At 40.0% G+C, this 25905-nt stretch overlaps 1 protein-coding gene across 2 annotated transcripts in view; it reads right to left on the bottom strand.

Moving 5' to 3' along the window:
- LOC309490491 (uncharacterized protein) overlaps positions 1–25905 on the bottom strand; it is a 99837-nt gene that overhangs the window by 55315 nt on the left and 18617 nt on the right. For both annotated transcript variants that reach the window (XR_014202697.1, XM_082159703.1), the window contains exons 4-5: positions 20188–20364; positions 9174–9233 (exon numbers count right to left, since the gene is read on the bottom strand). Coding sequence is in view for 1 of the 2 variants with exons in the window: in XM_082159703.1 (XP_082015829.1) it covers positions 9174–9233; positions 20188–20364 (237 nt within the window). In the remaining variant the exon portion in view is untranslated. The remainder of the gene's footprint in view (positions 1–9173; positions 9234–20187; positions 20365–25905) is intronic.

The following is a 25905-nucleotide window of genomic DNA, read 5'->3' as shown; positions in this document are numbered from 1 at the left end:
AGAAGGCATGAAGTAGATTGTGTACAACAAGTTTTTCAGCAAAGTTTTGGTCATATTGATAATCTATAGGCCATAGAAATTTGCCTATTAAATATGATACAGTAGGCTAATATATTCATATATAGGTATTATACATATCATTAAACATAATTTTACAAGGAATGTTTAGTTTAAGCTATGAGAGAATAAATGTTTAAAATATTTGGCTAAAAAGTTGTATTATGACAAACATGACAAACAAACATTCTTTTTTCAATTAATTTATATTATTAATTATGACGTATCCTGGGACATACAAACATAAAAAAAAATTATAATAAAAAAAAGTCATGTTTTTTTTTATCACAATTTTTTTTTAATTTGTGTTCTAATAAGATTGAAAATAGCAATAAATTAATTTTCTGATTTCTCTTTATGGTCTTGCCCTTTTAAGGGTTAAATAGTGTATTTTTACGAGTAACGGTCATTAATGAGATCAACAAAACCCTACATTATTCAACATGCCCATGTCTTGTGCACATGTTTATGTTTTGACATCAAGACTAGAGCAAAGGTTCAAGACATTTAACATTATCTGCATGTTCTGCATGAAATGCAAATGTTATAGTTCACCTATATGTGGGTTGGGTAAAAAAAAAGCAATATTTTCTGCTAACAATAACAATATGCTAAATCACAAGTGAGCTGGAGGTGAGTCAGGTCTACTCTTGAACATGTGAAGTACCGTGCTGGCACACCAAACCCAACGGCCTGGTGAACTCATCCCAGCGTGATCTCACTGAAGGTGCTGTTCAGACAGTGAATGCTAACGTGGAAATGGCCGAGCTGGGACGCTCACTCTGTTAGCATTGACAGAATGAGACAGCTAGGTCAGTGTCCCGCTCGCCGGGAGAGCAGATACCATATCAGCAAGTTTTGTGCCCTTTGTGTGGACACCAGGGATGGAGGAGAAACATGCTGTAGCTTATGCTACAAACACTAAGTGATATGAGTCAGCTTCATTACCTTAGTTTAGCTAATCTAGAAGGCAAGAAACTAGCTATTTTTTCCCCCAACAATTCCTTGTTTCTTACATATTCAAAAAAGAAGCATAGTGTGGGTGTATCTACACCATTAAAAAAACTTAAGACCACATAAACAAATTGGTTCTCTGTGACGTATTTTGCGATGCCTTAAACAATCTGCTGCCTCAAACAGGGTGTACTTATGGGGTTTTCTTCATGAACGAAGTAGGTAAGGTTGAGGTCAGGACTTGAGCCCTGCTGAGAATTTATCACCCCAACATAAAATTAACAAGAGAAAGGAGCCGTAATTGGCAGGCCAGTTGGTACCCGGCCAATAAAGTTTACAGCAAAGTTAAAATGAAAGTTTACAAGAGACAAACTCCCCTCGTTTATTCTGAAATTAATGTCTTTGGTTGTTTATGGCTCTGTTGCCTTCTAACATCTATTTTGAAAGAAATGCTCCCAGAAACAAGTTTATGGAGTAGTTTATTATGTGGTCTCAAAATTCATGGGCATAAATCGTAAATGCTCTGTATTTGATTTTCTGTATTGCCGGATGATGAAAGCCTGAAGACAGAGATTTGCCCATTAACTCGAGCTCAAACTACACTTCCTTTTGACACAAATACTTAGCGTATGTATAAAACTTAATGCAAAGCCTTTCTAAGTATACTCCATTTGATAGCTTGTGTGAACACAAGCGGTCGACTCATGCAAACTAGAAAGTTGCGTTGTCTGCCTTTCTCTGCACTGTTGTGACCAAAGAAAATGTATTTCCACTCTTATAAAATAAAGTTGCATGCATCTTTGAACCCACTCACAAAAGCGCTCACTATTGTTGTTGCGTCTCTAGTAGTTTGTCTTTGTTGTTGTTCTGTTCCTTTTGTTGCTTTTTCGACCGTGAAACAATGGCCCAGACTGTGTTGCCACCAACTAATTAGTGCAAAAAATTCAAGGCATATATGCGAGCTGAGCAAACGTTTAGAAATATCAGGCTGTGCAAGTACAGTAAAAGTATAATGCTGATGATGAAATTTACATCACATGTACTGTAAGTATACATTAGAGTACGAGTAAACAGAAAAGTATACTTTTGACTTCAAAGTTTCCCTAAAAATAAAAATTCAGTCCTATTTTACTCACCTTCACGTGATTTCAAACCAACATGATCTAAAATAAGTGCACGTGGCACCAGGACACCCTAGGCCGTAGGTCGATGATCGACTTTGTGGTCGTTTCATCTGACCTGCGGCCGTATGTCTTGGACACTCGGGTAAAGAGAGGGGCGGAGCTGTCAACTGATCACCAACTGGTGGTGAGTTGGATCCGATGGCGGGGGAGGAAGCTGGACAGACTCGGCAGACCCAAACGTACTGTGAGGGTCTGCTGGGAACGTTTGGCAGAGTCTCCTGTCAGAGAGATCTTCAACTCCCACCTCCGGCGGAGCTTCGACCGGATCCCGAGGGAGGCTGGAGATATTGAGTCCGAGTGGACCATGTTCTCCACCTCCATTGTCGAAGCGGCCGCTTGGAGCTGTGGCCGTGAGGTCTCCGGTGCCTGTCGAGGCGGCAATCCCCGAACCCGGTGGTGGACACCGGAAGTAAGGGATGCCGTCAAGCTGAAGAAGGAGTCCTATCGGGCCTGGTTGGCTTGTGGGACTCCTGAGGCATCTGACAGGTACCGGCAGGCCAAGCGAACTGCAGCCCGGGTGGTTGTGGAGGCAAAAACTTGGGCCTGGGAGGAGTTCGGTGAGGCCATGGAGAAGGACTATCGGCTGGCCTCGAAGAGATTCTGGCAAACCGTCCGGCGCCTCAGGAGAGGGAAGCAGTGCCCTACCAACGCTGTCTACAGTAGAGGTGGGGAGCTGTTGACCTCAACTGGGGATGTCGTTGGACGGTGGAAGGAATACTTCGAGGATCTCCTCAATCCCGCCGTCACGTCTTTCATTGAGGAAGCAGAGGCTGAGGGCTCAGAGGTGGACTCGTCCATCACCCGGGCTGAAGTCACCGAGGTAGTCAAGAAACTCCGCGGTGGCAAGGCACCGGGGGTGGATGAGATCCGCCCTGAGTACCTCAAGTCTCTGGATGCTGTGGGGCTGTCTTGGCTGACACGCCTCTGCAGCATCGCGTGGCGGTCGGGGACAGTGCCTCTGGGATGGCAGACCGGGGTGGTGGTCCCTCTTTTTAAGAAGGGGGACCGGAGGGTGTGTTCCAACTACAGGGGGATCACACTTCTCAGCCTCCCTGGGAAAGTCTATGCCAGGGTACTGGAGAGGAGAATACGGCCGATAGTAGAACCTCGGATTCAGGAGGAACAGTGTGGTTTTCGTCCGGGCCGTGGAACACTGGACCAGCTCTATACCCTCTACAGGTTGCTGGAGGGTTCATGGGAGTTTGCTCAACCAATCCACATGTGCTTTGTGGATTTGGAGAAGGCATTCGACTGTGTCCCTCGCGGCGACCTGTGGAGGGTGCTCCGGGAGTATGGGGTCCGGGGTCCTTTGCTAAGGGCTGTCCGGTCCCTGTACGACCGAGGGCAGGAGCTTGGTTCGCATTGCCGGCAGTAAGTCAGACTTGTTCCCGGTGCATGTTGGACTCCGGCAGGGCTGCCCTTTGTCGCCGGTTCTGTTCATAATTTTTATGGACAGAATTTCTAGGCGCAGCAAGGGGCCGGAGGGTGTCAGGTTTGGTGATGACACGATTTCATCTCTGCTCTTTGCGGATGATGTTGTCGTGTTGGCCTCATCAGACCAGGACCTTCAGCATGCACTGGGACGGTTTGCAGCCGAGTGTGAAGTGGCTGGGATGAGAATTAGCACCTCCAAATCCGAGGCCATGGTCCTCAGTCGGAAAAGGGTGGCTTGCCCACTTCAGGTTGGTGGAGAGTTCCTGCCTCAAGTGGAGGAGTTTAAGTATCTTGGGGTTTTGTTCACGAGTGAGGGAAGGATGGAACGGGAGATTGACAGACGGATCGGTGCAGCTTCTGCAGTAATGCGGTCGATGTACCGGTCTGTCGTGGTGAAGAAAGAGCTGAGCCGCAAGGCGAAGCTCTCGATTTACCGATCAATCTACGTTCCTACTCTCACCTATGGTCATGAGCTTTGGGTCATGACCGAAAGGACAAGATCCCGGATACAGGCGGCCGAAATGAGCTTTCTCCGCAGGGTGACTGGGCGATCCCTTAGAGATAGGGTGAGAAGCTCGGTCACTCAGGAGGAGCTCAGAGTAGAGCCGCTGCTCCTCCACATCGAGAGGGGTCAGCTGAGGTGGCTCGGGCATCTGTTCCGGATGCCTCCTGGACGCCTTCCCGGGAAGGTTTTCCGGGCGCGTCCCACTGGGAGGAGACCCCGGGGAAAACCTAGGACACGCTGGAGAGACTATGTCTCCCGGCTGGCCTGGGAATGCCTCAGTGTCCCCCCGGAAGAGCTGGAGGAAGTGTCTAGGGAGAGGGAAGTCTGGGCATCTCTGCTTAGACTGCTGCCCCCGCGACCCGGCCCCGGATAAGCGGAAGAAGATGGATGGATGGATGGATGGATGGATGGATGGATGGATGGATGGATGATCTAAAATATAAAAGTATAAAAGAAATGCAGAACATCATTGGCCTTGGTGGGTAAAGAGTATGCAGCAGCAGGTCAGGCTGGTGCATGTCTTCATACTATGTTCATCTTGCAAGCATATCAGGCTGATCTGCTAAGAGACTTGGATGAAAACGAGGGGGTGGGCCCAGACGCTATTAAAGTACAGCGCCATGGCAACAGATTTGTCTCTCTGGGCCACCAAGGAGACAGCCAAAGCCATCGGTTGATTTTTAGCAGCCCTGGTGGCCATGGAGAGGCATTTTTGGTTAAATCTACCTGGGCCTTTTTGGTGATGCTGTCACTTTAGTCTTCAAGAGGTTTCAGGAGGCAAAGAAGCAAGCGGTGGCATTCCAGAGATATCTCCCTCACCAAGCTCAGTTCTCAGGGGCTGCTGGGAGGGAGCAGTCCCTGCCATCTACGAGCTTCTATCTACCTATCATACCCTGCCATCTACCTACCGGTCTTCCACTTCAGCGTGCCAAGCTGACTACTCGAAGACAGTGCGTCCTGCAGACTATAGAAAGAGGCTACAGAATTTAGTTTGGTTCTCATCCGCCTCAGTTCAACAGGATCCTGCCCACAGTGGTAGGTCCCAGGCAGGCTCTGGTAATGTAACAAGAAGTCATAGCTCTTTTAGGGAAGGTGCCCAAATAATTTGTTCCTCCTCCCGGGGGAGAGTCCGGGTTCTACAGCTGGAACTTTATCGTTCCGAAAAAAGATGGGGGGTTACGTTCAATTCTAGAACTGTATCAGCTGAATCGCATGTTGAAAACATTCAAAGTTCAAGATGTTAACTTTGAAACTAATCGTGACTCAAATCAGATCCAGATCCAATAACTGGTTTGTTATGATAGATCTCAAGGATGTATATTTCCATATATCCATCCTTTCTTAACACAGGAAGTTCCTCAGGGGCACTTTTTGGGGGCAAAGCTTACCAGTATAGAGTTCTTCCTTTCTGTCTAGCATTGTCACCCGTAACTTTACGGAAAGCGTGGATGCAGCTCTGGCTCCATTGCGACTCCAGGGCATTCGTGTACTGACCTATATCAATGGTTGATTGATTCTGGCTCAATCACAGCAAATCAATCAGTAGTCTTGTCACCTGCTCATATTGAATCGATCCTTTCAGCCATAAACAAGAGAAAGCTAAGCCACAGTCAAACAGTTTTAAAGACTGTTAGGTCTTGATGGTAGCTGCATCCAATGTGATACCTTTTGGCCTGCTATACATGAGACCTTTGGAGTGGTGGCTCAGGACCAAGAGGTTTTCCCCCGAGGGGCAACCCGTTTCGCATGATCAAGGTTACGTGCAAGTGCCTTCGAACCATGGTGATGTGGAAGAAGCCTTGGTTCTTGTCCCAGGGTTGCGTGTTGGGGGTGCTTTTGACAGACGGGGGAGTGCTTATGACAGCCCTCACGGGCTGGGGAGTGATTCTAGAGGGTCATCATTTCTCGTGACAAATAAATTGCCTGGAAATTATGACTGTATTTCTGGCTTTGAAACATTTCCTTCAAGACCTCAAGGGCCAACATGTGCTTGTCAGGACAGACAACACATCGGTGGTCACTTGCATAAATCATCAAGTGCTCATGCCCCATTAGCAAATTGGCATACCAGATCCTCCAGTGGGCCCAGGGCAAGCTGCTCTCACTAAGGCCGGTGTACATCCCTGAGAACCTGAATCAGGGAGCAGACATTCTGTGAAAGCAGGGGCTGAGGCCCGGGGAATGGAGACTCCACCCCGAGGTGGTGAAGATGATTTGGAGGGAGTTTGGCCCGGCGGAAGTGGCCAAACTCCCTCACACATCCAACCCTAACTAGAGTTAAATGCCCTGGTGCAGACGTGGCCAAGGCTGCATCTTTACACCTTTCCCCCGATCTCACCTTTCTCCAGAGCTCCCGGGAGTTCCAGATAGGGTTCTATCAAATATGAGTAGCCTCTTTCTGTCCAGCCCGACCATGGTTTTTGGACCTGACTTCTTTCCTAAACGGCTCTCTGTGGGAGATTCCCATCAGGAGGGACCTTCTGTCTCAGGCCTTGAGCACAAATTTACGCCCCCACCCAGAATTGTGGAAACTGTAGGTTTAGCCTCTGAGGGGGCCCATCTCTTAAACTCTGGTCTCTCAACAGAGGTTAAGAACATACTTAACTCTAGTTATCCCTCCACGAGGAGAGCCTGTAAGCCTTGAAGTGGAGAATTTTCACCTTTGAACCTATTGACTGTTGGAGAGAAATTTCTAACCTTGAAAACTGTTTTTTTCTTCTTTTTCTGCTGGTTATTACATCTCTAAAGAGAGTAGGGCCCTGTCCCAAATTGCACCCTAAACACTTTCGTGATGTAACGCTGCTTTGACTGTCGGGAAGAAGTCTGCTGCGGAGCTCGCATCAGTGCAGCATTGAGGGTGCATATCCACCGCAAAGGCTGAAACCTAAAATGACATACTGTATGGGGCACCCTACGGTCTCATGGACTTAACAGAGACATTTGTAAGTCCAGAAAACCGAAAGTGCATATGAAGTGTGCATATGAAGTGTGCAAGTGGGACAGGGCCTAGGAGACCTTCAGGACCTGTCATTTGCCCCTTCGTGTTTGGAGTCTGCACCTTGCATGTTGAAAGCTTTTCTATTAGTGATTAGCCTGAAGTCAAATACTATGTTCGGAAAGGAAATTACGCATTCTACGGAACCTCTAAGGGAGGAAAAAATATATTGCAATGTTTTTGCGTTATCTTGCAATTATATAGTTGGGTAATTATATTGTATATCATTTGCGGATATCAGGGAGCTGCTATTAATATGCAGGGTATTTAAATCGCTTTTAAATGTGCACTCACTTTTCACTTTCACTTTCAAATTCGCCATCACATACTGTGTATAGGGAGCGGCGGTATTTACCACACATTTTACAAGATAAGATATTTGTCAATGACGGTCAGGATCTGTTGCGCACCAAATCTTCAGACATCGTCCTGTCAGTCATCTTTCCATACTATCTTCATGTAATAAGTGAAATCTGATATACTGTGATGTAACCAACAACTGCACAAAACCTCCCCATGTCCCTTTAGGGGCTTCATAGAATGCAATACTCATTTTCTGATTTTTTTTATTTATTATTATAATTATTCTGTTGTTCTCATTGTCTTACATCGAATCTCCCTATACACATCCCTATTTTCTACACCCTAGACTGGGGTACGTGCCTAAGGTCACCACTAATGTGGTGCGATCTATAGTGTTGGTGGCCTTTTGCCCTCCTCCCTTTTGGACACTAGACCAGGAGAAGCTAAACTTGGATATCCCTAAAAGTTTGTAATGCGGTGGGCTGGTCCTCTCCGCACACATTTGTGAGGTTCTACGACCTGGACTTGGACTCCAGAGCTAGACTTGGACACCAGGTCCCGGGTGCTTATGTCCTAGGCTGTGCTCACCAGAATTTGCATGATTGCTAATCCTTGAATGTGTAAACACATAATAACATCACAAATGTGGAAAAAACAGTACAGCAATAATATTACACATGTCTGACATTTCTGAAAGATTGTCATACTCACTAACATGAAACACTATCTTTCTGAAGTGCTGTAAAAACACATCAGAAATTGGCTATATGGGCAATTTAAGGGTTTCTCTGTTGGCCGTGTTGTGTTGTCTCTCGCTGAGTGTGTATTAATGAGCTTTTCCCTTCATCAATGACACTCAGGGTCGTGCCGCTGACGGCAAAGTTCACAGCCCTGTTTACAGCTCAGGTGAGAGATGCTCGGGGAAGAGGTGTCACCTCTACGATAATTAAAAAACCCAAGCATTCACTGAGGGGGCTGTCCTTCAAACGCCTGCATGCGGTTCTGGGAGAAGACTGTTTCTATACTCTGCCAGGAAATGGTTTGAGAAATGTGCAAAATTGCCTGAAATAGAACTCAATCCTCTCCTCCAAACACTGTGTGGTATGGTTTATCGATTTATGATAATAGCAGTTCGTGCAGTGTTATATAAAATGCAGCATGATGCAATACGATGTAACAACCACATTTGAAGTTTCTACATACATCTACTGTTTGTAGTGTTCGTCATTTTTATTTTACAGTTGGATAAAAGTGTCTACTAAAAATAATTAATATTATGGAGCAGTCTAAATAAATGAATAAACATATATGGTCATGGCGGACTAGATCTGCTACACTGCTTCTGCTTTTGTTGGGCTTGCTACTGCCAATAGATACACAGACACGCTAAGGTGAGCATTTAAGATTTTCTGCTGCTGCTGAATAAATAGACACAAATATCTAATAGCAGATCTATTCATATGGATCTGAGTGAGAGCTTCAGAGTAACAATGACCAGCTTACAACGAACACTGAACCCGACTATTCAAATGTTGAGAAAATAATCTCATTGGCTGTAGAATTAGCAGAAGCCAATCAGCTTGTGCCATGTGGTATTAGTGTGATTGTTTGCAAATTGCATGCAAAGGACCTATCAGCCTGTGCCATCTAGAGTTTATGACTGAACTAGATGTACATTATATGTTTTATATTATTTTATTTTAATTTATTTGTTTTTTAAAGATGGAAGAGATTGACATACCATAACTGAAGATGCTGTGATACTCCTAGTGTCTTCCTCAGGTCCATCCTGTTCATCACTCTGTACAACACATAAAAACACAGTTAACAAAGTTTCTAACAGTTAAAAAATATATTACTGTACCTAAGAATCAATTTAATATTTTTAAAGGGGCCAGAAAATGTATTTTTTCATTTGATTCTAATTATATAGATGTAGGCTACAGTACATGGGGTGGTGGTGGCGCAATGGATAAGACACATGCCTTTGGTGTGAGAGACCCAGGTTCGAATCCACTGTGAGACACCAATGTGTCCCTGAGCAAGACACTTAACCCCTAGTTGCTCCAGAGGCGTGCAACCTCTGACATATATAGCAATTGTAAGTCGCTTTGGATAAAAGCGTCAAATAAATGTAAATGTACAGTACTTTGTGTCATACAGTAATGTCCATTTAGTGCATCTATTGAAAGTTAAGTGTAAGAAATGACTCATTATGAAATATTCATGATTATGACATCAAAACCATGAGCTCATATGACCATCCACATTTACATTTTAAAGATACAGTGGCAAAAACAGTCTGTTTGACTGTAAAGATCAGGGTGGAAAATAGTCATGGAACATTAAATTGTTACTGTGTTTGGTAGAGGAACCTTGACTAACATTATGAGTGGACTTCAGGCAGGAAAATGGCAAAGATAATTCCATGCTTATACAACTTATATGATGCCACTCAAGTGCTCATCTTTCTGTGTCTCATTATGTGCTGCCTCCTGATGTTATGATGGACATTCAGACGCTACAGGAAATGTGTTAAATGGCAGATGAGCAGTCACAGGAGAACAGTGGAAACAAGGGATTTCACTCTCTTAAACACACAAATACGTTTCTTTATTCAGTATTCAATATTATATTCAATATCACTATGACAGACTCGAACGTTTATGTTTGTTAGTAAAATAATACTATTGCTATTATACATACTCAATTGAACAAAAACCATAGTACTAATTGTTAATAGTTAATATATGACTAACCACATGTTTTCTGTTTACAACAATTGTTCCAAACATTTTAGTTTGAATGTAAGTACACAGTAGTTAAAGAGACACCTAATATAAAGTGTTTTTTATTTATACATTTCACATCCATCCATAACACCATTTCCTATAGGATGTAAGATAATTAGATCAACAGAATAATAAATAATGTGCATATACCCATGAACAAAATGGCCATATTTTAGCACAAAGTCTTTCTCTCTTTTTCCACACAAACAAACAGTCTATCTCTCTTTCTCCTGTCAAACAGCAGTGAAATGTGGGGTTCTGACAGCTAGAAAGGCCTGCAGTTTCACACCGCTGTACTGTCAGGCAGAAGAGTCCTCACTGAATTTAAAACAGACTCCACTTCATTTGAGAAAAAAATGGTAAAAGTGAAAGCGATGTCTCTTTCAATATTTATAGGTTTTTTATTTTTTGTTTATCTTAATTTAGTTTGTATGAGGTCTGCACTTTTAAAAAGGATTTGGTATGGTGATGGATATGACAATCTTAATATGTTTAGTTTTGGTAGAATAGATCTGCTACGCTGCTGCTGCTGTTCCCTTTTGAGGGAACTCGCGCTGCGTCGATGACGCTCTGGGAACGCCCCGTGATTGCGTCTGAAGCACATGTGTCAACTAGTCCAATGGCGAGAATGAGCGTCATGGTTGGGTGACGTCATGACCAGGAAAGGATAAAAGCACCTGGACTGACCGGCGCTAGCTTCTGTGCCTCAGAAAGTGCTGTGCATTACAAACTGTCTTATTTATTGTTGTCTGTCACGATATATATACAGCTCAATCTAAGATATTATGGCGTCCAAACAGTCTTACAAGTTGTGTGCTTCTCCTTGTCCTTGTTACATCACAGGATGAGATACACACGAACTTTGTGTGATGTGTTTGGGAGCGGAGCATGCTCTGTCAGCCTTCGAGAGGGCTGATTGTGAGGATTGTGAGAGGCTGCCGCGTCGCACGCTCCGCTTTTGCTTGTCACGCTCATTCTCGTCACTGGACTAGTTGACACATGTGCTTAAGACACAATCATGCAGGGGCGTTCCCAAAGCGTCATCGACGCAGCGTCTCGTTCCCTACTCAGGGAACTAGGGTTACAGTCGTAACCTGAGACGTTATTGCTGCTGCAGATCAAGTAAGGGGTTTGGTACTGCCAATACATACACGACACATTGCTGTGAGCAAGTAAGTAACATGCTGCTGCTGTACAATATATCATACATGAATTACCCATAGCAGATCTATACAGGTGGAGCTGGGGTAGGTGGAGGGTTTCTGAAAGCGCATTGCAACTGCTACAGCAAATGCTGACCAGTGTTTAAAGGTTGAGCAGCGAGCTCATTGGCTACTGATCCAGCAGGAACCAATCAGCTGTGTCCTATTGAAAATTATGTGACTGCATGCAGGTTGAGTTAAGGACCAATCAGCCTGAGCCATCCAGATTGTCATGACAGAACTTTGAATTTCTGACTTACTATTTCTATTTTACGAATATGCAAGTTCATACAAGTTCATATGATGTGATTCATATGAAAATGTACGATTTGAATAAATTAATTAAGTATGAAGCTTCATGCCCAACCCCATCCCTAAACCTGCTGCCCAGTTGGGTGAGAGCAGATCATATGAAAAGTACACAAATGGGGATGTACAAATTCATAAGAAGATGCAACAAATCAAAATAGTTAGAAATTGTTGTGAAAATGTGTTAGATGAACCACATTCAAATTTACTGTAAAATGTCAATAAACACACTTGTGACCATATTAATAAATATAGATACTACATTGCTTAGTAATCATTAACATATATTGCATCCGGAAAGTATTCACAGCGCTTAATTTTGCAAAGATTTCAAACAAACTTCTTTCACGTTGTCATTATGGGGTATTGTTTGTAGAATCTTACCTTGTACAGTGTTTCTATAGCATATGATTAATATGTCTTCAGGCATGAACAAAAAGAAAAATAATTCCATGATTAAAAGCCCAAAGCTAAACATGGGAATAGTACATTTTTATTCATAATCTATGAGATTTAGCGGGCCATTTACATATCTAAATGATTTACATATGGTACAGAGACCCTCTAGTCATAAATAATTTAATATCACAACATTTCCTGAAGGAGTAGCTCGTCAGGGCCACATTAAACTTTAATTACTCTGTTAAAATCACTGTTATGATTCAATAACTTGCCCGGGAAACTAAATGTACCTCAACAGATTACTGAGATGGAAATAATAGCAGTGGACAAAAACAGACAGAGGAATGGGGGAGGGAGAAAGATGGGAGGATGGATAGAAGGGAAGCCAATGAAGGGATATGCATATGTGTGTATGTGTGTGTGTGTGTATGTGTGTGTGTGTGTATGTGTGTGTGTGTGTGTGTGTGTGTGTGTGTGTGTGTGTGTGTGTGTGTGTGTGTGTGTGTGTGTGTGTGTGTGTGTGTGTGTGTGTGTGTGTGTGTGTGTGTGTGTGTGTGTGTGTGTGTGTGTGTGTGTGTGTGTGGCCTGGTAACCCTACATTATGGGGTCAAAATTTCCCCATAAAGATGGCAATATCCAAAATCCTTGTCCTTGTGGTCTCCATGGGGAAAATAGCTTATAAATCATACTAGGTGCGGGTTTTTTTTATGAAAATCTAAAAATGCAGAAAGTTTTGTGTGATGGGAAAATGTAGGGGTAGGTTTAGGGATATACAGAATATACAGCTGGAACAGTATTACAATCATTATGCCTATGGAATGTCCCCATTTAACATGAAAACAATTCCTCAAGTATTACCAAACACGAACAAGGAATTACTAATTATGCTAAAGTTTAATTACAGTATGCTAAAGTGAAAAGCATGATAACTCCCTAGTAATGACTGAAGTCATTGTAAGCATTTGAGGTTTTCATAAGGTTTTGGACAGTAAAGACTCAAGTGTTACTACATCCTTCTAAAGGAATTATTGGCCATTTGGAACAATATCCTAAAGTGAAGATCATGGTAACCCACTAGTAATGACTCAAGTGTTATAAAATCCGTCAGAAGCAATTACTATACAAAACCTTACAAAAACCTCAAAAGTTTACAATGACTTAAGTAATTACTAGAGGATTATAATGCTTTTCACTTCAAAATACTGTTCCAAATAATTAGTAATTCCTTCTAAAGATTTGGTAATACTTGACTCATTACTAGTGGGTTACCAAGATCTTCACTTTTGAATTAATAATACATTATGGCCCATCCTCGATCTAAGACTGCTGAACCACGCCCTCATGAAACGGCCGCTCATAATCTTAACCTTGAAACAAATCCACACACAATCCCATGTGCCCAGGAGATTGTTTTTTATCAGTGGATCTGAAGGGTGCATAGTATAATATCCAGATAGCCCCTCATCACAGACCATTCTTGAGGTTCGTGTTTAAAGGAATGGCTTACCAGTTTACTATCCTACCATTTGGACTGTCAGTGGCACCCCACACTTTCACAAAATGCATGGATGTGGCAGTGTATCCCCTGAGATGGAAGAGAACTGAACTATTATGGAATCCTGAACTACCTCGACGAGAGGCTTATTACAGCTCAGTCAAGGGACGAGCACGGGTCTCTGCTCCTCAGCCAATTAGAGAGTCAGAATCAACCCAGCAATAAGCTCGGTTTCACCCATCCAGTGAATATCCTTCCTGGGTCCGGTATTCGACTCGGCCCAGATACAAGCCTGGCTATTGCTGGAGCACTTGTTGAAAATTCAGTGATTCACCAGGGGTCTTTGTCCCCTCAAGCCGTTTTGGAGGTTGCTGGGCCTGATGGCAGCTTCCTCAGCTTGACCTGCTGCATATGAAAGTGACATGTGAAGGCCAAATATACTTGGAATTTGTCCTCTGCATTTAAGTTAGAGCACAAACATTAGAAGTAGTGAGTACTTTACACACTAACACTGCAAACTGTGGATGCACACACCCGGAACAGTGGGCAGCCATTTTTGCTGGGGAGCGATTGGGGGTCAGGTGCCTTGCTCAAGGGCACCTCAGTCATTTCCTGCCGGTATTGAGAATCGAACCAGCAAACTTTGGGTCACCAGTCTGACTCTCTAACTATTAGGCCACGATTGACCGTGTCCCTCACCATGGGGTTGGCAATCAGGACGCTTGAACCTCAGGGTGACCCACGGCTATGTCAAGGCTCTGGAACCCTGGAGGGCTCTGCAATTGTACCATTTGGGAGTAGATTTAGGGCTGGTTTCCAGGAGGAACGTTTTCACAACAGAGAGCTTAACACGCCTCGCCCCCATATGGTTCTGACTTGGGACCTGTCCACCGTCCTGAGGGCACTTCGAGGCTCTCCGTTTAAGCCTCTAGAATTGGCGGACTTGCGGGAGCTCTTACCTAAAATGACTGGCACTAGCCTTAGTTAAGTGAGATGGAGACCTGCAGGTGCTTTCTGCTAGAGCATCCTGCCTTGAGTTTGGACTGAATGGCTCCGTTTTTCGTTTGCTCTGGAGGCTGCACAAAAGGGCTGCCACTGACGAAGCAAACACTGTCCTGTTGGATAGTGGATAAAATTGTGCTGATCAGGGTGTCTATTAGTTAGTCTATCTGGGCAGCGGCCGGTTGGTCACTACCCTCTGTTTGTCCAGGTTATAGAATCTGGCATCCCCACACTACAGGAGTGGGTCCTGTCTGCTTGAGGGTCTGTATTTTACTGCTTTGCCACTAAAATATGTTCATATACATCACACTCCCCCGGATGATGGTGCTTATCTATGGTGGTTTCAGCTGTATTGGTCCAAGGCTGATATACATCTGAGCAGCTTGCCGCCCTGCCTTAATTTTACCTAACGCAAAGTTCTATTGTCAGTAATACCACTGCCCAGTGCGCTTCTTTAAGGCCCTTGGATCGGAGCTTCCATCCCTGGGCCAGGCTTGCAGGGCCTATTCTTTGCCTTCGCTAATTACACGCAATGTCTACTGACACAATGTCGAGTGAACCGTTATTGAGAGGGAACGTTTCGGTTACTAACGTAACCTCGGTCTATCTCGATCTATCTCAGGGAACCAAGGTTATGGTAAAGCATTTGTAAACACACAGTTAATAATAGGGTCGTTGGTTTTACGGTATCATTTCGAGAGTCAGATTCTGAAAATGCGGACGGTCAAGTCGATCGAGCAAAGCCAACTTTGCGAACACGACTTGAGCAGAATGTTTCACAGTGGTAAGTATATAGCCTGTGCTGTACTCTCTCAGATTCAGGAAGCTGTCCTCTGTAAAATGTGCTGTGCACAAGGAAACTTTTGAGTTTTACAGCTCAGGAACAGCGTTATAAATAAATCGAATCCACTGATTCATAAGTGCATTCATTTCATAGGGCCTAAGAAGGGGTTTTGCTTTTGCATCCAAACAAACAGCATTTCCACGACATGGCGATAATGCTACAATTGACTGAAGCCTCGTCTTCACTCTTTAGGTATGCCTTTGGGCCGGCATTATGCTAATCTTTCACACTGTGATGTAGACGTTTGAGGAAGTAATATCTGGACTTTGATCAAGACAGGTCTGGAGCAGTGTTAGATGAAATAAATATCTTTGTGGGGCATTATGAGCTTTGAAACTTTGCAAACATGCACTAACAGATACATTACACAATAGGAAAAAGAAAACATTAAAAACCATCATATGACAACTTTAATGTGAATTAAATGAACATGGGAGAAATATAAAATAATTCCCAATCCTTCAGTGAGCGATGAGAATAACTTATATAATGATTTATTTCCATCCTTTAGGTTCCATCCAATTCATTTTCTTAGTGTAAACAATTAAGTAATAATTAATTAAGTGTCTAAGCTGGTATAAGCAAATAAAAAAATGTAAAAAATTAAGTTACAGATTTAAAACCATGAGTACTATGACCAGGCCAACTACCCAATTTATGAACTCTGATATATTATCAGTCAAGAGATTCTACTGAAGAAGACTTCTTGAAATAAACCATAACTATTTAGAAAATTAAATACATCAAGCTCGGAAATTCTACCCTGAACAATACCATTACCAGGCGAGCGTCACGTGAAAACAAAATAACATCCCCAAAGCATCTGAGCGCGATAATCAGGTCCCCAAAATGCAATGTGATTCATCTTATACTAATTAAAAAGCTTGCACAGCAACATTAACATATTAATTGAGGTTCGAGCATAGGGCTGTTATGATGAGGAAATTCAAATGAGTCTTTCAAGAACAGAGTAGAAATTGCGGTAACAGAGGGATGAAGATAACACACACACACACACTCCTCTTGTACAAATGGCCTTATCTCCAACAGAGGCTCATATGTGTGTGATCTGACATGCCACCCACTTCTATTATCAGACGGCATTTAGAAATGAAAAACCCATTTACTTCCATTTACATCCCGTCTGCCTGTGAGAGAAAGATCTCTTGCCCCACACTGTTCCCCGGCATTGTCAAAGTGAGAAAGGCATGCAAGGTCAGTGGAATTACCAGAAAACCTCTCACTACACTTGTTCAAAGAGGCGAGCAACAACGGCTTCCTGGCTAGTCATTTAAGTAGGGCCATTTTCTAATTTTGATATGTGTTATCTCTTACATATTATGTGTATTGAAGGTGGCATGGCAAAACACAGATGTTTTAGTTAAGAGAAAAATACTTGGCTCTAGCTGACACCAACAGTTTCATGGAGTCGCAGGTTTAGGCCATTGATCTGGAATCGTAAAAAAAAAAAAAAAAAAAAACATAACTTCTTCCTACTAGGAGTGGCAGTGAGGTCAGGCTTTGATAAGCATGAAATCACAGGATAAAAGAAGAATATATGTTGTTTCAGCCTAGATTACTACCATGGCGGTCATAATATTGTCTTTCAGCAGGATGTTAGTGGGGATGTCATCGTATTACAAGATGTTTCCCTATGTAAAGCCAGCTATTGTTCCGAGATGCTAGTGGCTGTAATAATCGCACAGCACAGGAAATACAATAACAAAGTCTTCACTTGGAAAATACAAGAATCAAACACATTGAACAAAACCAACAAAAACGAGCCTGAACAATGAACAGAGGAAACTAAGGGCTTAAATACACAGAACAGAATAAACAACAGGTGAACATAATCCAATCAGACCCCATAGAAATGAACTAGCAAACAGAATTCAGGCAAAGCAGAACAGGGAACAGAATAAAGACGAAACCAAAACAGAACGACACCGGTACAGCAATACACTACAATTATTATTATTTTTTATCTTTTAAGAAAATGCAATTAGAAGACAAAAAAATATCATAACAGATTGTACGATGTGATCTTAAAGAGATAGACTATATAAAGTGTGATAACATGTATAATAAAGTGCCGTTAATGAGTGCCATTAATCTACTTCATGATATTTCATATTATATTGATATAATATATTAAAAACATTATGTACATTAACAATGATTTGGGACAAATATGATGTGATTATGCGAGTTATGCTCTGTGGCACTGCAAGATTTTGAACAGTGTGTGTGGTGTGTGTGTGTGTACACTCATAGAAAACTGCTTCCGAAATCCATCAGTCATCGAATGCGGGCAGCCGAAGTATATATATTGGGCTTAAGATTCACTGCAAAAATTATACTTTGGCCGCCCGCAATCCATGACTGTAAAGTATACCCATGCCTTTAGCCTCCGATGAAATCTCCCAAAACTCCCACAATGTGACTGCTCTTATGCCTAGCATGCACTGAAAAACTAATATGACTGATGGATTTCGGAAACAGGTTTTTATGAGTGTACTGACACACACACACTGTTCGCTTAAAAATTCACCGTCACTGAACGGGTCAACCTCCTAGATGATCAAAGACTCAAGATTTTGCCCTACGACAAAGACAAAGACAAAAAAATTAATAATAATAAAAAAAAAAAATACAAATGTGACCCTGGACCACAAAACCAGTCACATGGGTCAATTTTTTTAAATTGAGATTTATACCTCACATGGAAGCTGAATAAATAAGCTTTCCATTGATGTGTGGTTTGTTAGGATAGGACAATATTTGGCCGTGATACAACTATTGAACATCTGGAATCTGAGGGTGCAAAAAAATCGAAACATTGAGAAAATCTCCTTTAAAGTTGTTCATTTATGTTCATGATTGTGCAGCATTCACTCACAAAAATAAATGTTTTATATATTTACGGTAGGAAATGTACAAAATATCTTCATGGAACATGATCTTTACTTAATATCCTAATGATTTTTGGCATAAAAGAAAAAGCGATAATTTTGACCCATACAATGTATTGTTGGCTATTGCCACAAATAAACCCGTGCGACATGTGACTGGTTTTGTGATCCAGGGTCACAAATATTAAATAAAACCAATAATAAAAATGACAAAAGCAAAATGACTAAACTGTAAACTAAAATTAAAATTAAAACTAATAATGTAAAAATAAAAGCATATAATTTAATAGTATTTAGTAATAAATAAGTCATAAATTTAGCAATTTAGTAAGTCACTTTGTAAATTTAGTAGTATAATTTTGTTTAAAAAAATTATATATATATATATATATATATATATAATTCTAAAATAATGATATACATTAAGCTACATGCTATCCAAAGAGCTGAACTTAACTTGAACCAAGAAGATTCCTTCAAGCTTGTCCCCTAATGAGAGTATATGACACCATAGAAGGCAACAAACAAACAAACCATGTTTAAAGCTGTGTGTCAACCCAGCACCATGAGATCCACCCAAACCAAGAGGTCTAAAAACGTGCTAAGATCTGACACAGGAGGGCAGGCCAGGCTGACCTCATCAGTAGGGTTACCATACTCACTGTACGGTTAAGACATTCACGGAGCCAGGGCAAGCAGGAGCCTCTAAGAGGATTACAAAAGACAAGCTGAGAAAACATGATGAGCCAAGGCCAGAGATGCACTTGAGTATGTAATGATGAGCATTTGCTGTTTGATCAAATAAAACAGTGACACTGAAGAGATTTTCTGAAGAATATGTGCTTACCCATTAAAAACTCACCACCAGAATTACATTTTGTGGGTGATTGCCACTTTGCCAGGGAGTTACAAGGGTGTTCTGAGAGGTTGCGGAGGTTGTTAGGATGTTGCTAAGAATTGGGATTTTTGTGTTCCAGCATTTGTTTTTAAACGATCAGTGCCTGCGTGTGAGAGAGAGTTAATGCAGATGTATTTGGAGGTTATGTTTTGCTTTTGAACCTCAGCATATATATATATACACTTTTTTATTTTATTTTTATCAGCTTTCTTACATTCAAAATCACTTTCATTGGTGCTGCTTTTGGTTTTGCATGCAGTAAAGCATAAAGTTTGGAGATACCTGATGAATTATTATAATAAAAATAAGTTAATATCGCCAAATTGTCAAAAAGACAGTCAAGCATATTTTTATTTTCCATATCCACAAGTAAAGCTGATGGTGTTTCTGATCAAAAGAGATCACGAAGATGAAACTGGTAATGCTAATTATAATAGCGGGAGACATGAGCAACGGGAGTTAGATCTGTCAGAGTCAGAAATCGTAATGGAAAAGTCGTCAGTGAGACAAAACACTGATCAACTGAACGTAGCTATACACGTGACAGAACAATACACTGAGGCTGTGGTCAGGGCCGTGAAGAAACTTGTGAATGATGCTCTTACAGTTGTCACCGTTTAGTGATGTCATTGTAGACAAACTTAAGTTGTATTGTCAGTGTTGGTCACACTTTTAATTGCTGTTTTTGATCCGCCAATTATTCATTAACAAATTAAGCATTGGTTGTTAGTGTGAAGCAATTTGTTTAGTAGAGGTAATTGGTTTAAAATAAATAAAACTGTGTGTGTGTGTGTGTGTGTGTGTGTGTGTGTGTGTGTGTGTGTGTGTGTGTGTGTGTGTGTGTGTGTGTGTGTGTGTGTGTGTGTGTGTGTGTGTGTGTGTGTGTGTGTAGTGCTAACTTTGTATGAGATGGCCATTTCACTGGTCAGAGATAGGGTGTCACTCTTTAAGGACAGCAGGTCACTGCTGCTCAGTTCAGTGCCATCACTGGGACTCGCATTGCGACTGGAATCGGTGTGCACCATGTCCTCATGCTTCACAGAAAAATCTATGTCCTCCACCTGGTCTGATGAGACCTGAAATACACACATACACATTCAAAATGTCACCAACAACATTGAAACTATGTCACTAAATTAATAAAATCTGAATTAGTGGTTCATGTCTGTTCAGGCCCGTTCACACCAAGAAGAACAACAATAAAGATAAGAATAAGGATAACTATATTAGCATCCAACTCAGCAGACAATATTGTTCAGTGTATTGTAAGCGTGCGCTGAAATGTTGTCGTCCGCAGCTTTAAATGCTTGAGCTCTTTTAACCAGGGTGGATTCTGAATGGCTGATAGTGTTATCATCGATACATTAGCTAGAAAAAAAAAATAGCTCTGAAAGTGATTCTGATGATATTGTTTCTCTATGACGCTACCGTTATAGATGTGGTGCAAGTCAGCATAAAATGAAAATTCACCTATTTTGTAAATGCATTGTATAAATCTTATTGGGAAGGATTCATCCATGTATTATTTTCAGTTTTTTTATACCTTGTATATTTACATATTTAATGGAATTTTGCAGTGTTTATTATAAATGATTCGACATTTTATGAAATATGGTGTGGTGGTCATGTGGTGCGACCATCAAGGAACTACCATTTTGGGACTTTTATGTTGAAAACTATTCAAACACAGGAAGTTACATCATATACCAACTTACCATGGACTCATGGAAGCAGCAAGCAGGTTTGTAATTCTCTCAAATTGGACAAATAAATAAATAAACCTTTGTAATAGTTGGTATGTAGTTACCACATTTGGATGTCATGTGGTATGACCTCAAATTTTTTTTTTATATTAAAGTGATTTCTACAAATATATATATTATAAATTTCATAGTGACCTTTTGTGGGAAGCTAGCTTGTTTGTTTAGGTGGCCAATTCTGTGCCTGTAAATTTTGACAGAATTTGAAAATATCATGTGGTGCGACCAAATATGGTGCGACCACTGCAGACTGTTTTCCATGATAGATATATGTCCTAGATTGGCAATTTTTGGGCTTTTATATTCAAAAAGTACTTTAATTTAGTATTATTTGGAATAGATTTTTATGCAATTTGGGATTTTTTTTTTTCTAAATATTTCAAACGGTTTATGTTTACTCTTTGCACAATATGAAAAAAAATGCAAAAAAAATGTGTTTAGCGCATGTAATTTCAGTTTAGTAATTATGCATTTATTAGTAATGTATTTATTATTGCCTATTTATTTATTTAAAACTATTTTAATCTATTTTACAAGATGCCACTGCCAAGCGAAGTAAAAATTCTGACCCTGCAGCAAGAGCGGAGTACCTGGCTAAGAGAAGAGTGAAATAATATCACAATTTAAAACAGCTGTTTTCTTTGTGAATATATAGTAAACTGTAATTTATTCCTGTGATCAAAGCTGAATTTTCAGTTTCACATGATCCTTCAGAAATCATTATCATATGATGATTTGATGCTCAAGAAACATTTCTGATTATTATCAATGTTCATATTTTTGTGGAAACTGATACATTTAATATGTCAGGATTATTTGATGAAAAGAAAGATCAAAAGAACAGCATTGATTTGAAATAGAATATTTTGTAACATTATAGCCTAAATATCTTTACTGTCACTTTTTATCAATTTAATGTGTCCTTGATTAATAAAAGTATTAATTACTTAAAAAAAAACTATTGACCCCAAATGTTACCTGAATACAATACTTGTATTTATATCTAAATATAACTATTTATAATTTTAATTTTATATTTATAACATTATTATTTGTTAGAAAGAAATTCTAAGTCAAGTTAAATGAAATGGTGCACTTATGTTTGCGATGTGATTTTTATTTATTTTTTTAACTTTATAAAATGTTTGTGTTCAGGAAAATTCGGTGAAATTTGTATAAAATCTGGTTTAAATCTATTTTTTTTGTATAAAATGTATTGTTCATTAGATTTTTAACTATATAAGGTCTTCGTGTCATTTGGAGAGACCACTCATGTGGTGCGACCAATAAAAGCAATCACTGTATTAAATTGAAAATAAAATATCTTATTTCTGTGGCTGAAATATGAATCACTGAGTGAATGATATTTTAAAAAATAAATAAAAATCAGTTTTATGTGATTTACAGGAAAAATAAGTCTTAACTAGATTTAAGAAGGCAACTCTGAAATTATAGAACAAAAAAAATTGATTATTATTTGCAAAAACTCAAAAGAAATGCAAATTCTTTGTTTCTAAACACTTTAATTACTAAGAACTTGTAAAAAAAAAAAAAAAAAATGTTAAGGAATGTTAAATAAATTAATTACTTTTAAGATAAATCACGGTCACATACATTTTTTTTAAGGCTACGGACAATTCATCTAGATGAAGAAACACTAAAATCACTTAAATTAAAAATTGTATATGAATTTGTGTGTACAGTACACAACATCCTTAATGTTTGAATTGCTACAGGTATTGTTATTTTTTGTATTTTAAAATTGGCCTGTCCAAAATCCTTATACGTCATTGACCCATATATTCAGACAAGAATAGTAACAGTGTGATTGCCCAACACATCAACACAGTCCCTCAAGATGAAACACACGTCAGCAATCAATTTCAATAAAACGTGTAATCTTTCAGCTCTCTATGAAATCTCTTAAAATTCCCTTATGTGAAGCTATTTATCATATAAAACAATTCTTTTGCAGACATAACGCGACTTACATCTGTTTGTGCCATGGAAAAGAATGAAAAGACCTGCATTACTTGTTGCATGCAATTAAAGCCCAACAAAAAGACACAGGAAACAGTTTAATATCTCATAGAGACTGTAATTACCCGGTGAGAGTCCCATGGGACCTCATTACTGAAACACTCTCATCACACAAACCGTTTTTAAAAACACTCTCCTCCACCAGTAAAGCACACACTCGAGCCAATAAAAGAGACACATCAATCAGTTTAGTTCAGGTAATTACTCTTGAGAAACACTGCCGCATCTTTACATAATAATGCCACATATTTAAACAATTTACACTATAAACAGCCTAACCCTCTCACTGACAGCAATCAGAATAAAGTTGATTGATAATTACATTTAAAGTAACTATGAGAGGATTCAAAATAAAAAAAATAAAAATAAAAACATTATGACATTATTTTCATGAAAATAAACACATTTACCTGCCAAATTTGAATGTAATCTCAATATAGTACGAACTTTTCTGGAAACAATGATTGAAAGTTTATTTTTTTTTATTTTATTTTTTTTATCAATATTAATTAAATTCAGTAAAACTCACATACTTCCACACAAAAAAAATTATGAAGGATCATGTGACACTGAAGAAAATTCAGCTTTGACCACAGGAATAAATTACAATTTAATCATATTAAAGCGAAAAACGGTTATTTTAAATTGTAATAATATTTTACAATATTACAGTTATACAATATTACTTTCATAATATTATTGTAATTAAAATAAATGCACCCTTGGTAAGTATATCAGACTTCTTTCAAAAATATTTTTTAAAAAAGTACTATACTATATGACCCCATACTATTGAACGGTATTGTATATACATTTTATCTTTCCATTTTAATGAGAGTTGAAGTGGGGAGTAACTGTATACTCAAATTTCATGATGATGTCCCAATGCAAAAACAAAAATATGTTTCTAAAATAGGCTTAGTTTTCTATATGCAAATATGTGTTCAGGTTCGTGAATGAAATTGACCAGGTTAAAGGTAAAAGTATTTTGGGGGAATTGCAAAACGTCCACCAGTTTCCCAAACACTCTCCCCGTCTTCCACTAGTTGACGGAACAGATCCCAGCCCAGACTCCAGACTCAGAGGTCTAATCAGGCCTAACTAAACAGACCTTGACCACTTGAGAGTAACAGTCAGTAATTGGGCATGTTTATAGTTTAATTTCACGTTCATATGTATAGGGATTAGGTCTATATATAGTTTGTGAATTGAAAGTGTGCTGGGACCCCCACGAGTTAAAGCCCTGATTAATGTGTCATTGATTACAGGGACAAAAGGGTAATAGTTTCTTTTCACCGCAACTGCATTTGTCTCTAAAACATACAAAATGCATTGCCTGTACACTTTTCATCTTCATACTATTTTGGTTCAGCGTGCGCACCGTTGAGATGAAGTACATCTAAAGTTAGGAAGAAACATTTCTCTCCCGCCTTCTTTATTGCTGTCCTTTAACAGACCTGTCAAAAAGCCTCTAAAAACTCTGCGGACATGTTCAGTCTGAGGCCTAATTAACTTTGTACAAGTATTCATGTACTGGCGAGAAGGAAACTAAAGCTTCACTTTGCTGGTTTTGATCAGTATCACGGAGTGAACAGTGGTGTGAACGACAACCGGAACATTGTCATAACGACTATCTCTGATGATCATGTAGCGTTACACTTCTGAAGACTCTTCACACATTTTAAGATCCAAGAGTCAACTGAATTGCTCAAATGAGAACAGGGGAGAGATAAACTTGGGGGGAGGATGTTGAATGTAAAATAACAAGAGAATCTTGTGTCAACTGCACTGCACACATCTGTGACAAATCAAAGAGAATAAACAGCGCTGTGATTTCCGCGCACCTTGACAGGCCGAGAGGAGAGCGAAAGCGAACGCGTTTCTGACAGGCGACGACTCCGGGTGAGCCTCCGAGTTACTAAACTCAACTTTTTAAAATTGCAACGCTAAATATGTGATGACATCGCAGCATGAGTCTGGCACATTGAGAGCAGTTTTACCTCGAGCTGCGCTGAAACGATCCGAGTGTTACCACTCGCTTTTCACATCACAGCTGAAAGGATGTCATAATAGCACCTCACGCCCTGAAGACGCCTGCGCCCCGCTAGTAGACTACTGCTAAACACCCTACAGAGACACACAATCACTCCTAAACCTGTAAAACTCTACACTTATACAGCATTTATCTATCCCTGGAGTCCACTTACAAAGTTATCCAAGGTCTCGTCCACCAATGAAGTCATCATTTAGTTGTCATGACCATTTCCACCCTCTCTCTGACCATTAAGGACCGTTCACACGTGATTTTAATTATCATTTTTTTGGTATGTCCAACTCAAACAATCACTTATAGTTATTTATATTTACAATATTTACAAATCCACTGAATTATACATGACCTGTCTACATATATCAAAGTATATTCCAACAGGAAAAATATATATATATTTGAATGTATATGAAAATGTGTACATTTTAAGTGCTTTTTAAGGTGTCATTTAAAGTTTTTCACCATTTTTAACACATATTTGCTTTCATTTTTCATTTCCATAGCAATGCAGTGAAGTTTTTTAATTAATTACAAAAATAAAAATTATCTGATCACATGAAGTACACAACAGCAATAGCAATACCTAACTAATAATACTAATAAAAATGTCAACTACACAAATAGATAAATTCATATTATTAAATTCATTTCAATCATTTATTTATCCCTGAAGTCCACTTACAAAGTTATCCAAGGTCTCTTCCACCAATGAAGTCATAATTTTGTTGTCATGACCATTTCCACCCTCTCTCTGACCATTAAGGACC

This window comes from Leuciscus leuciscus (genome assembly GCF_965113295.1).
Source record: "Leuciscus leuciscus genome assembly, chromosome: 25".
Taxonomy (NCBI): Eukaryota; Metazoa; Chordata; class Actinopteri; order Cypriniformes; family Leuciscidae; genus Leuciscus; species Leuciscus leuciscus.
This window is presented reverse-complemented; position numbering and strand designations above follow the sequence as displayed.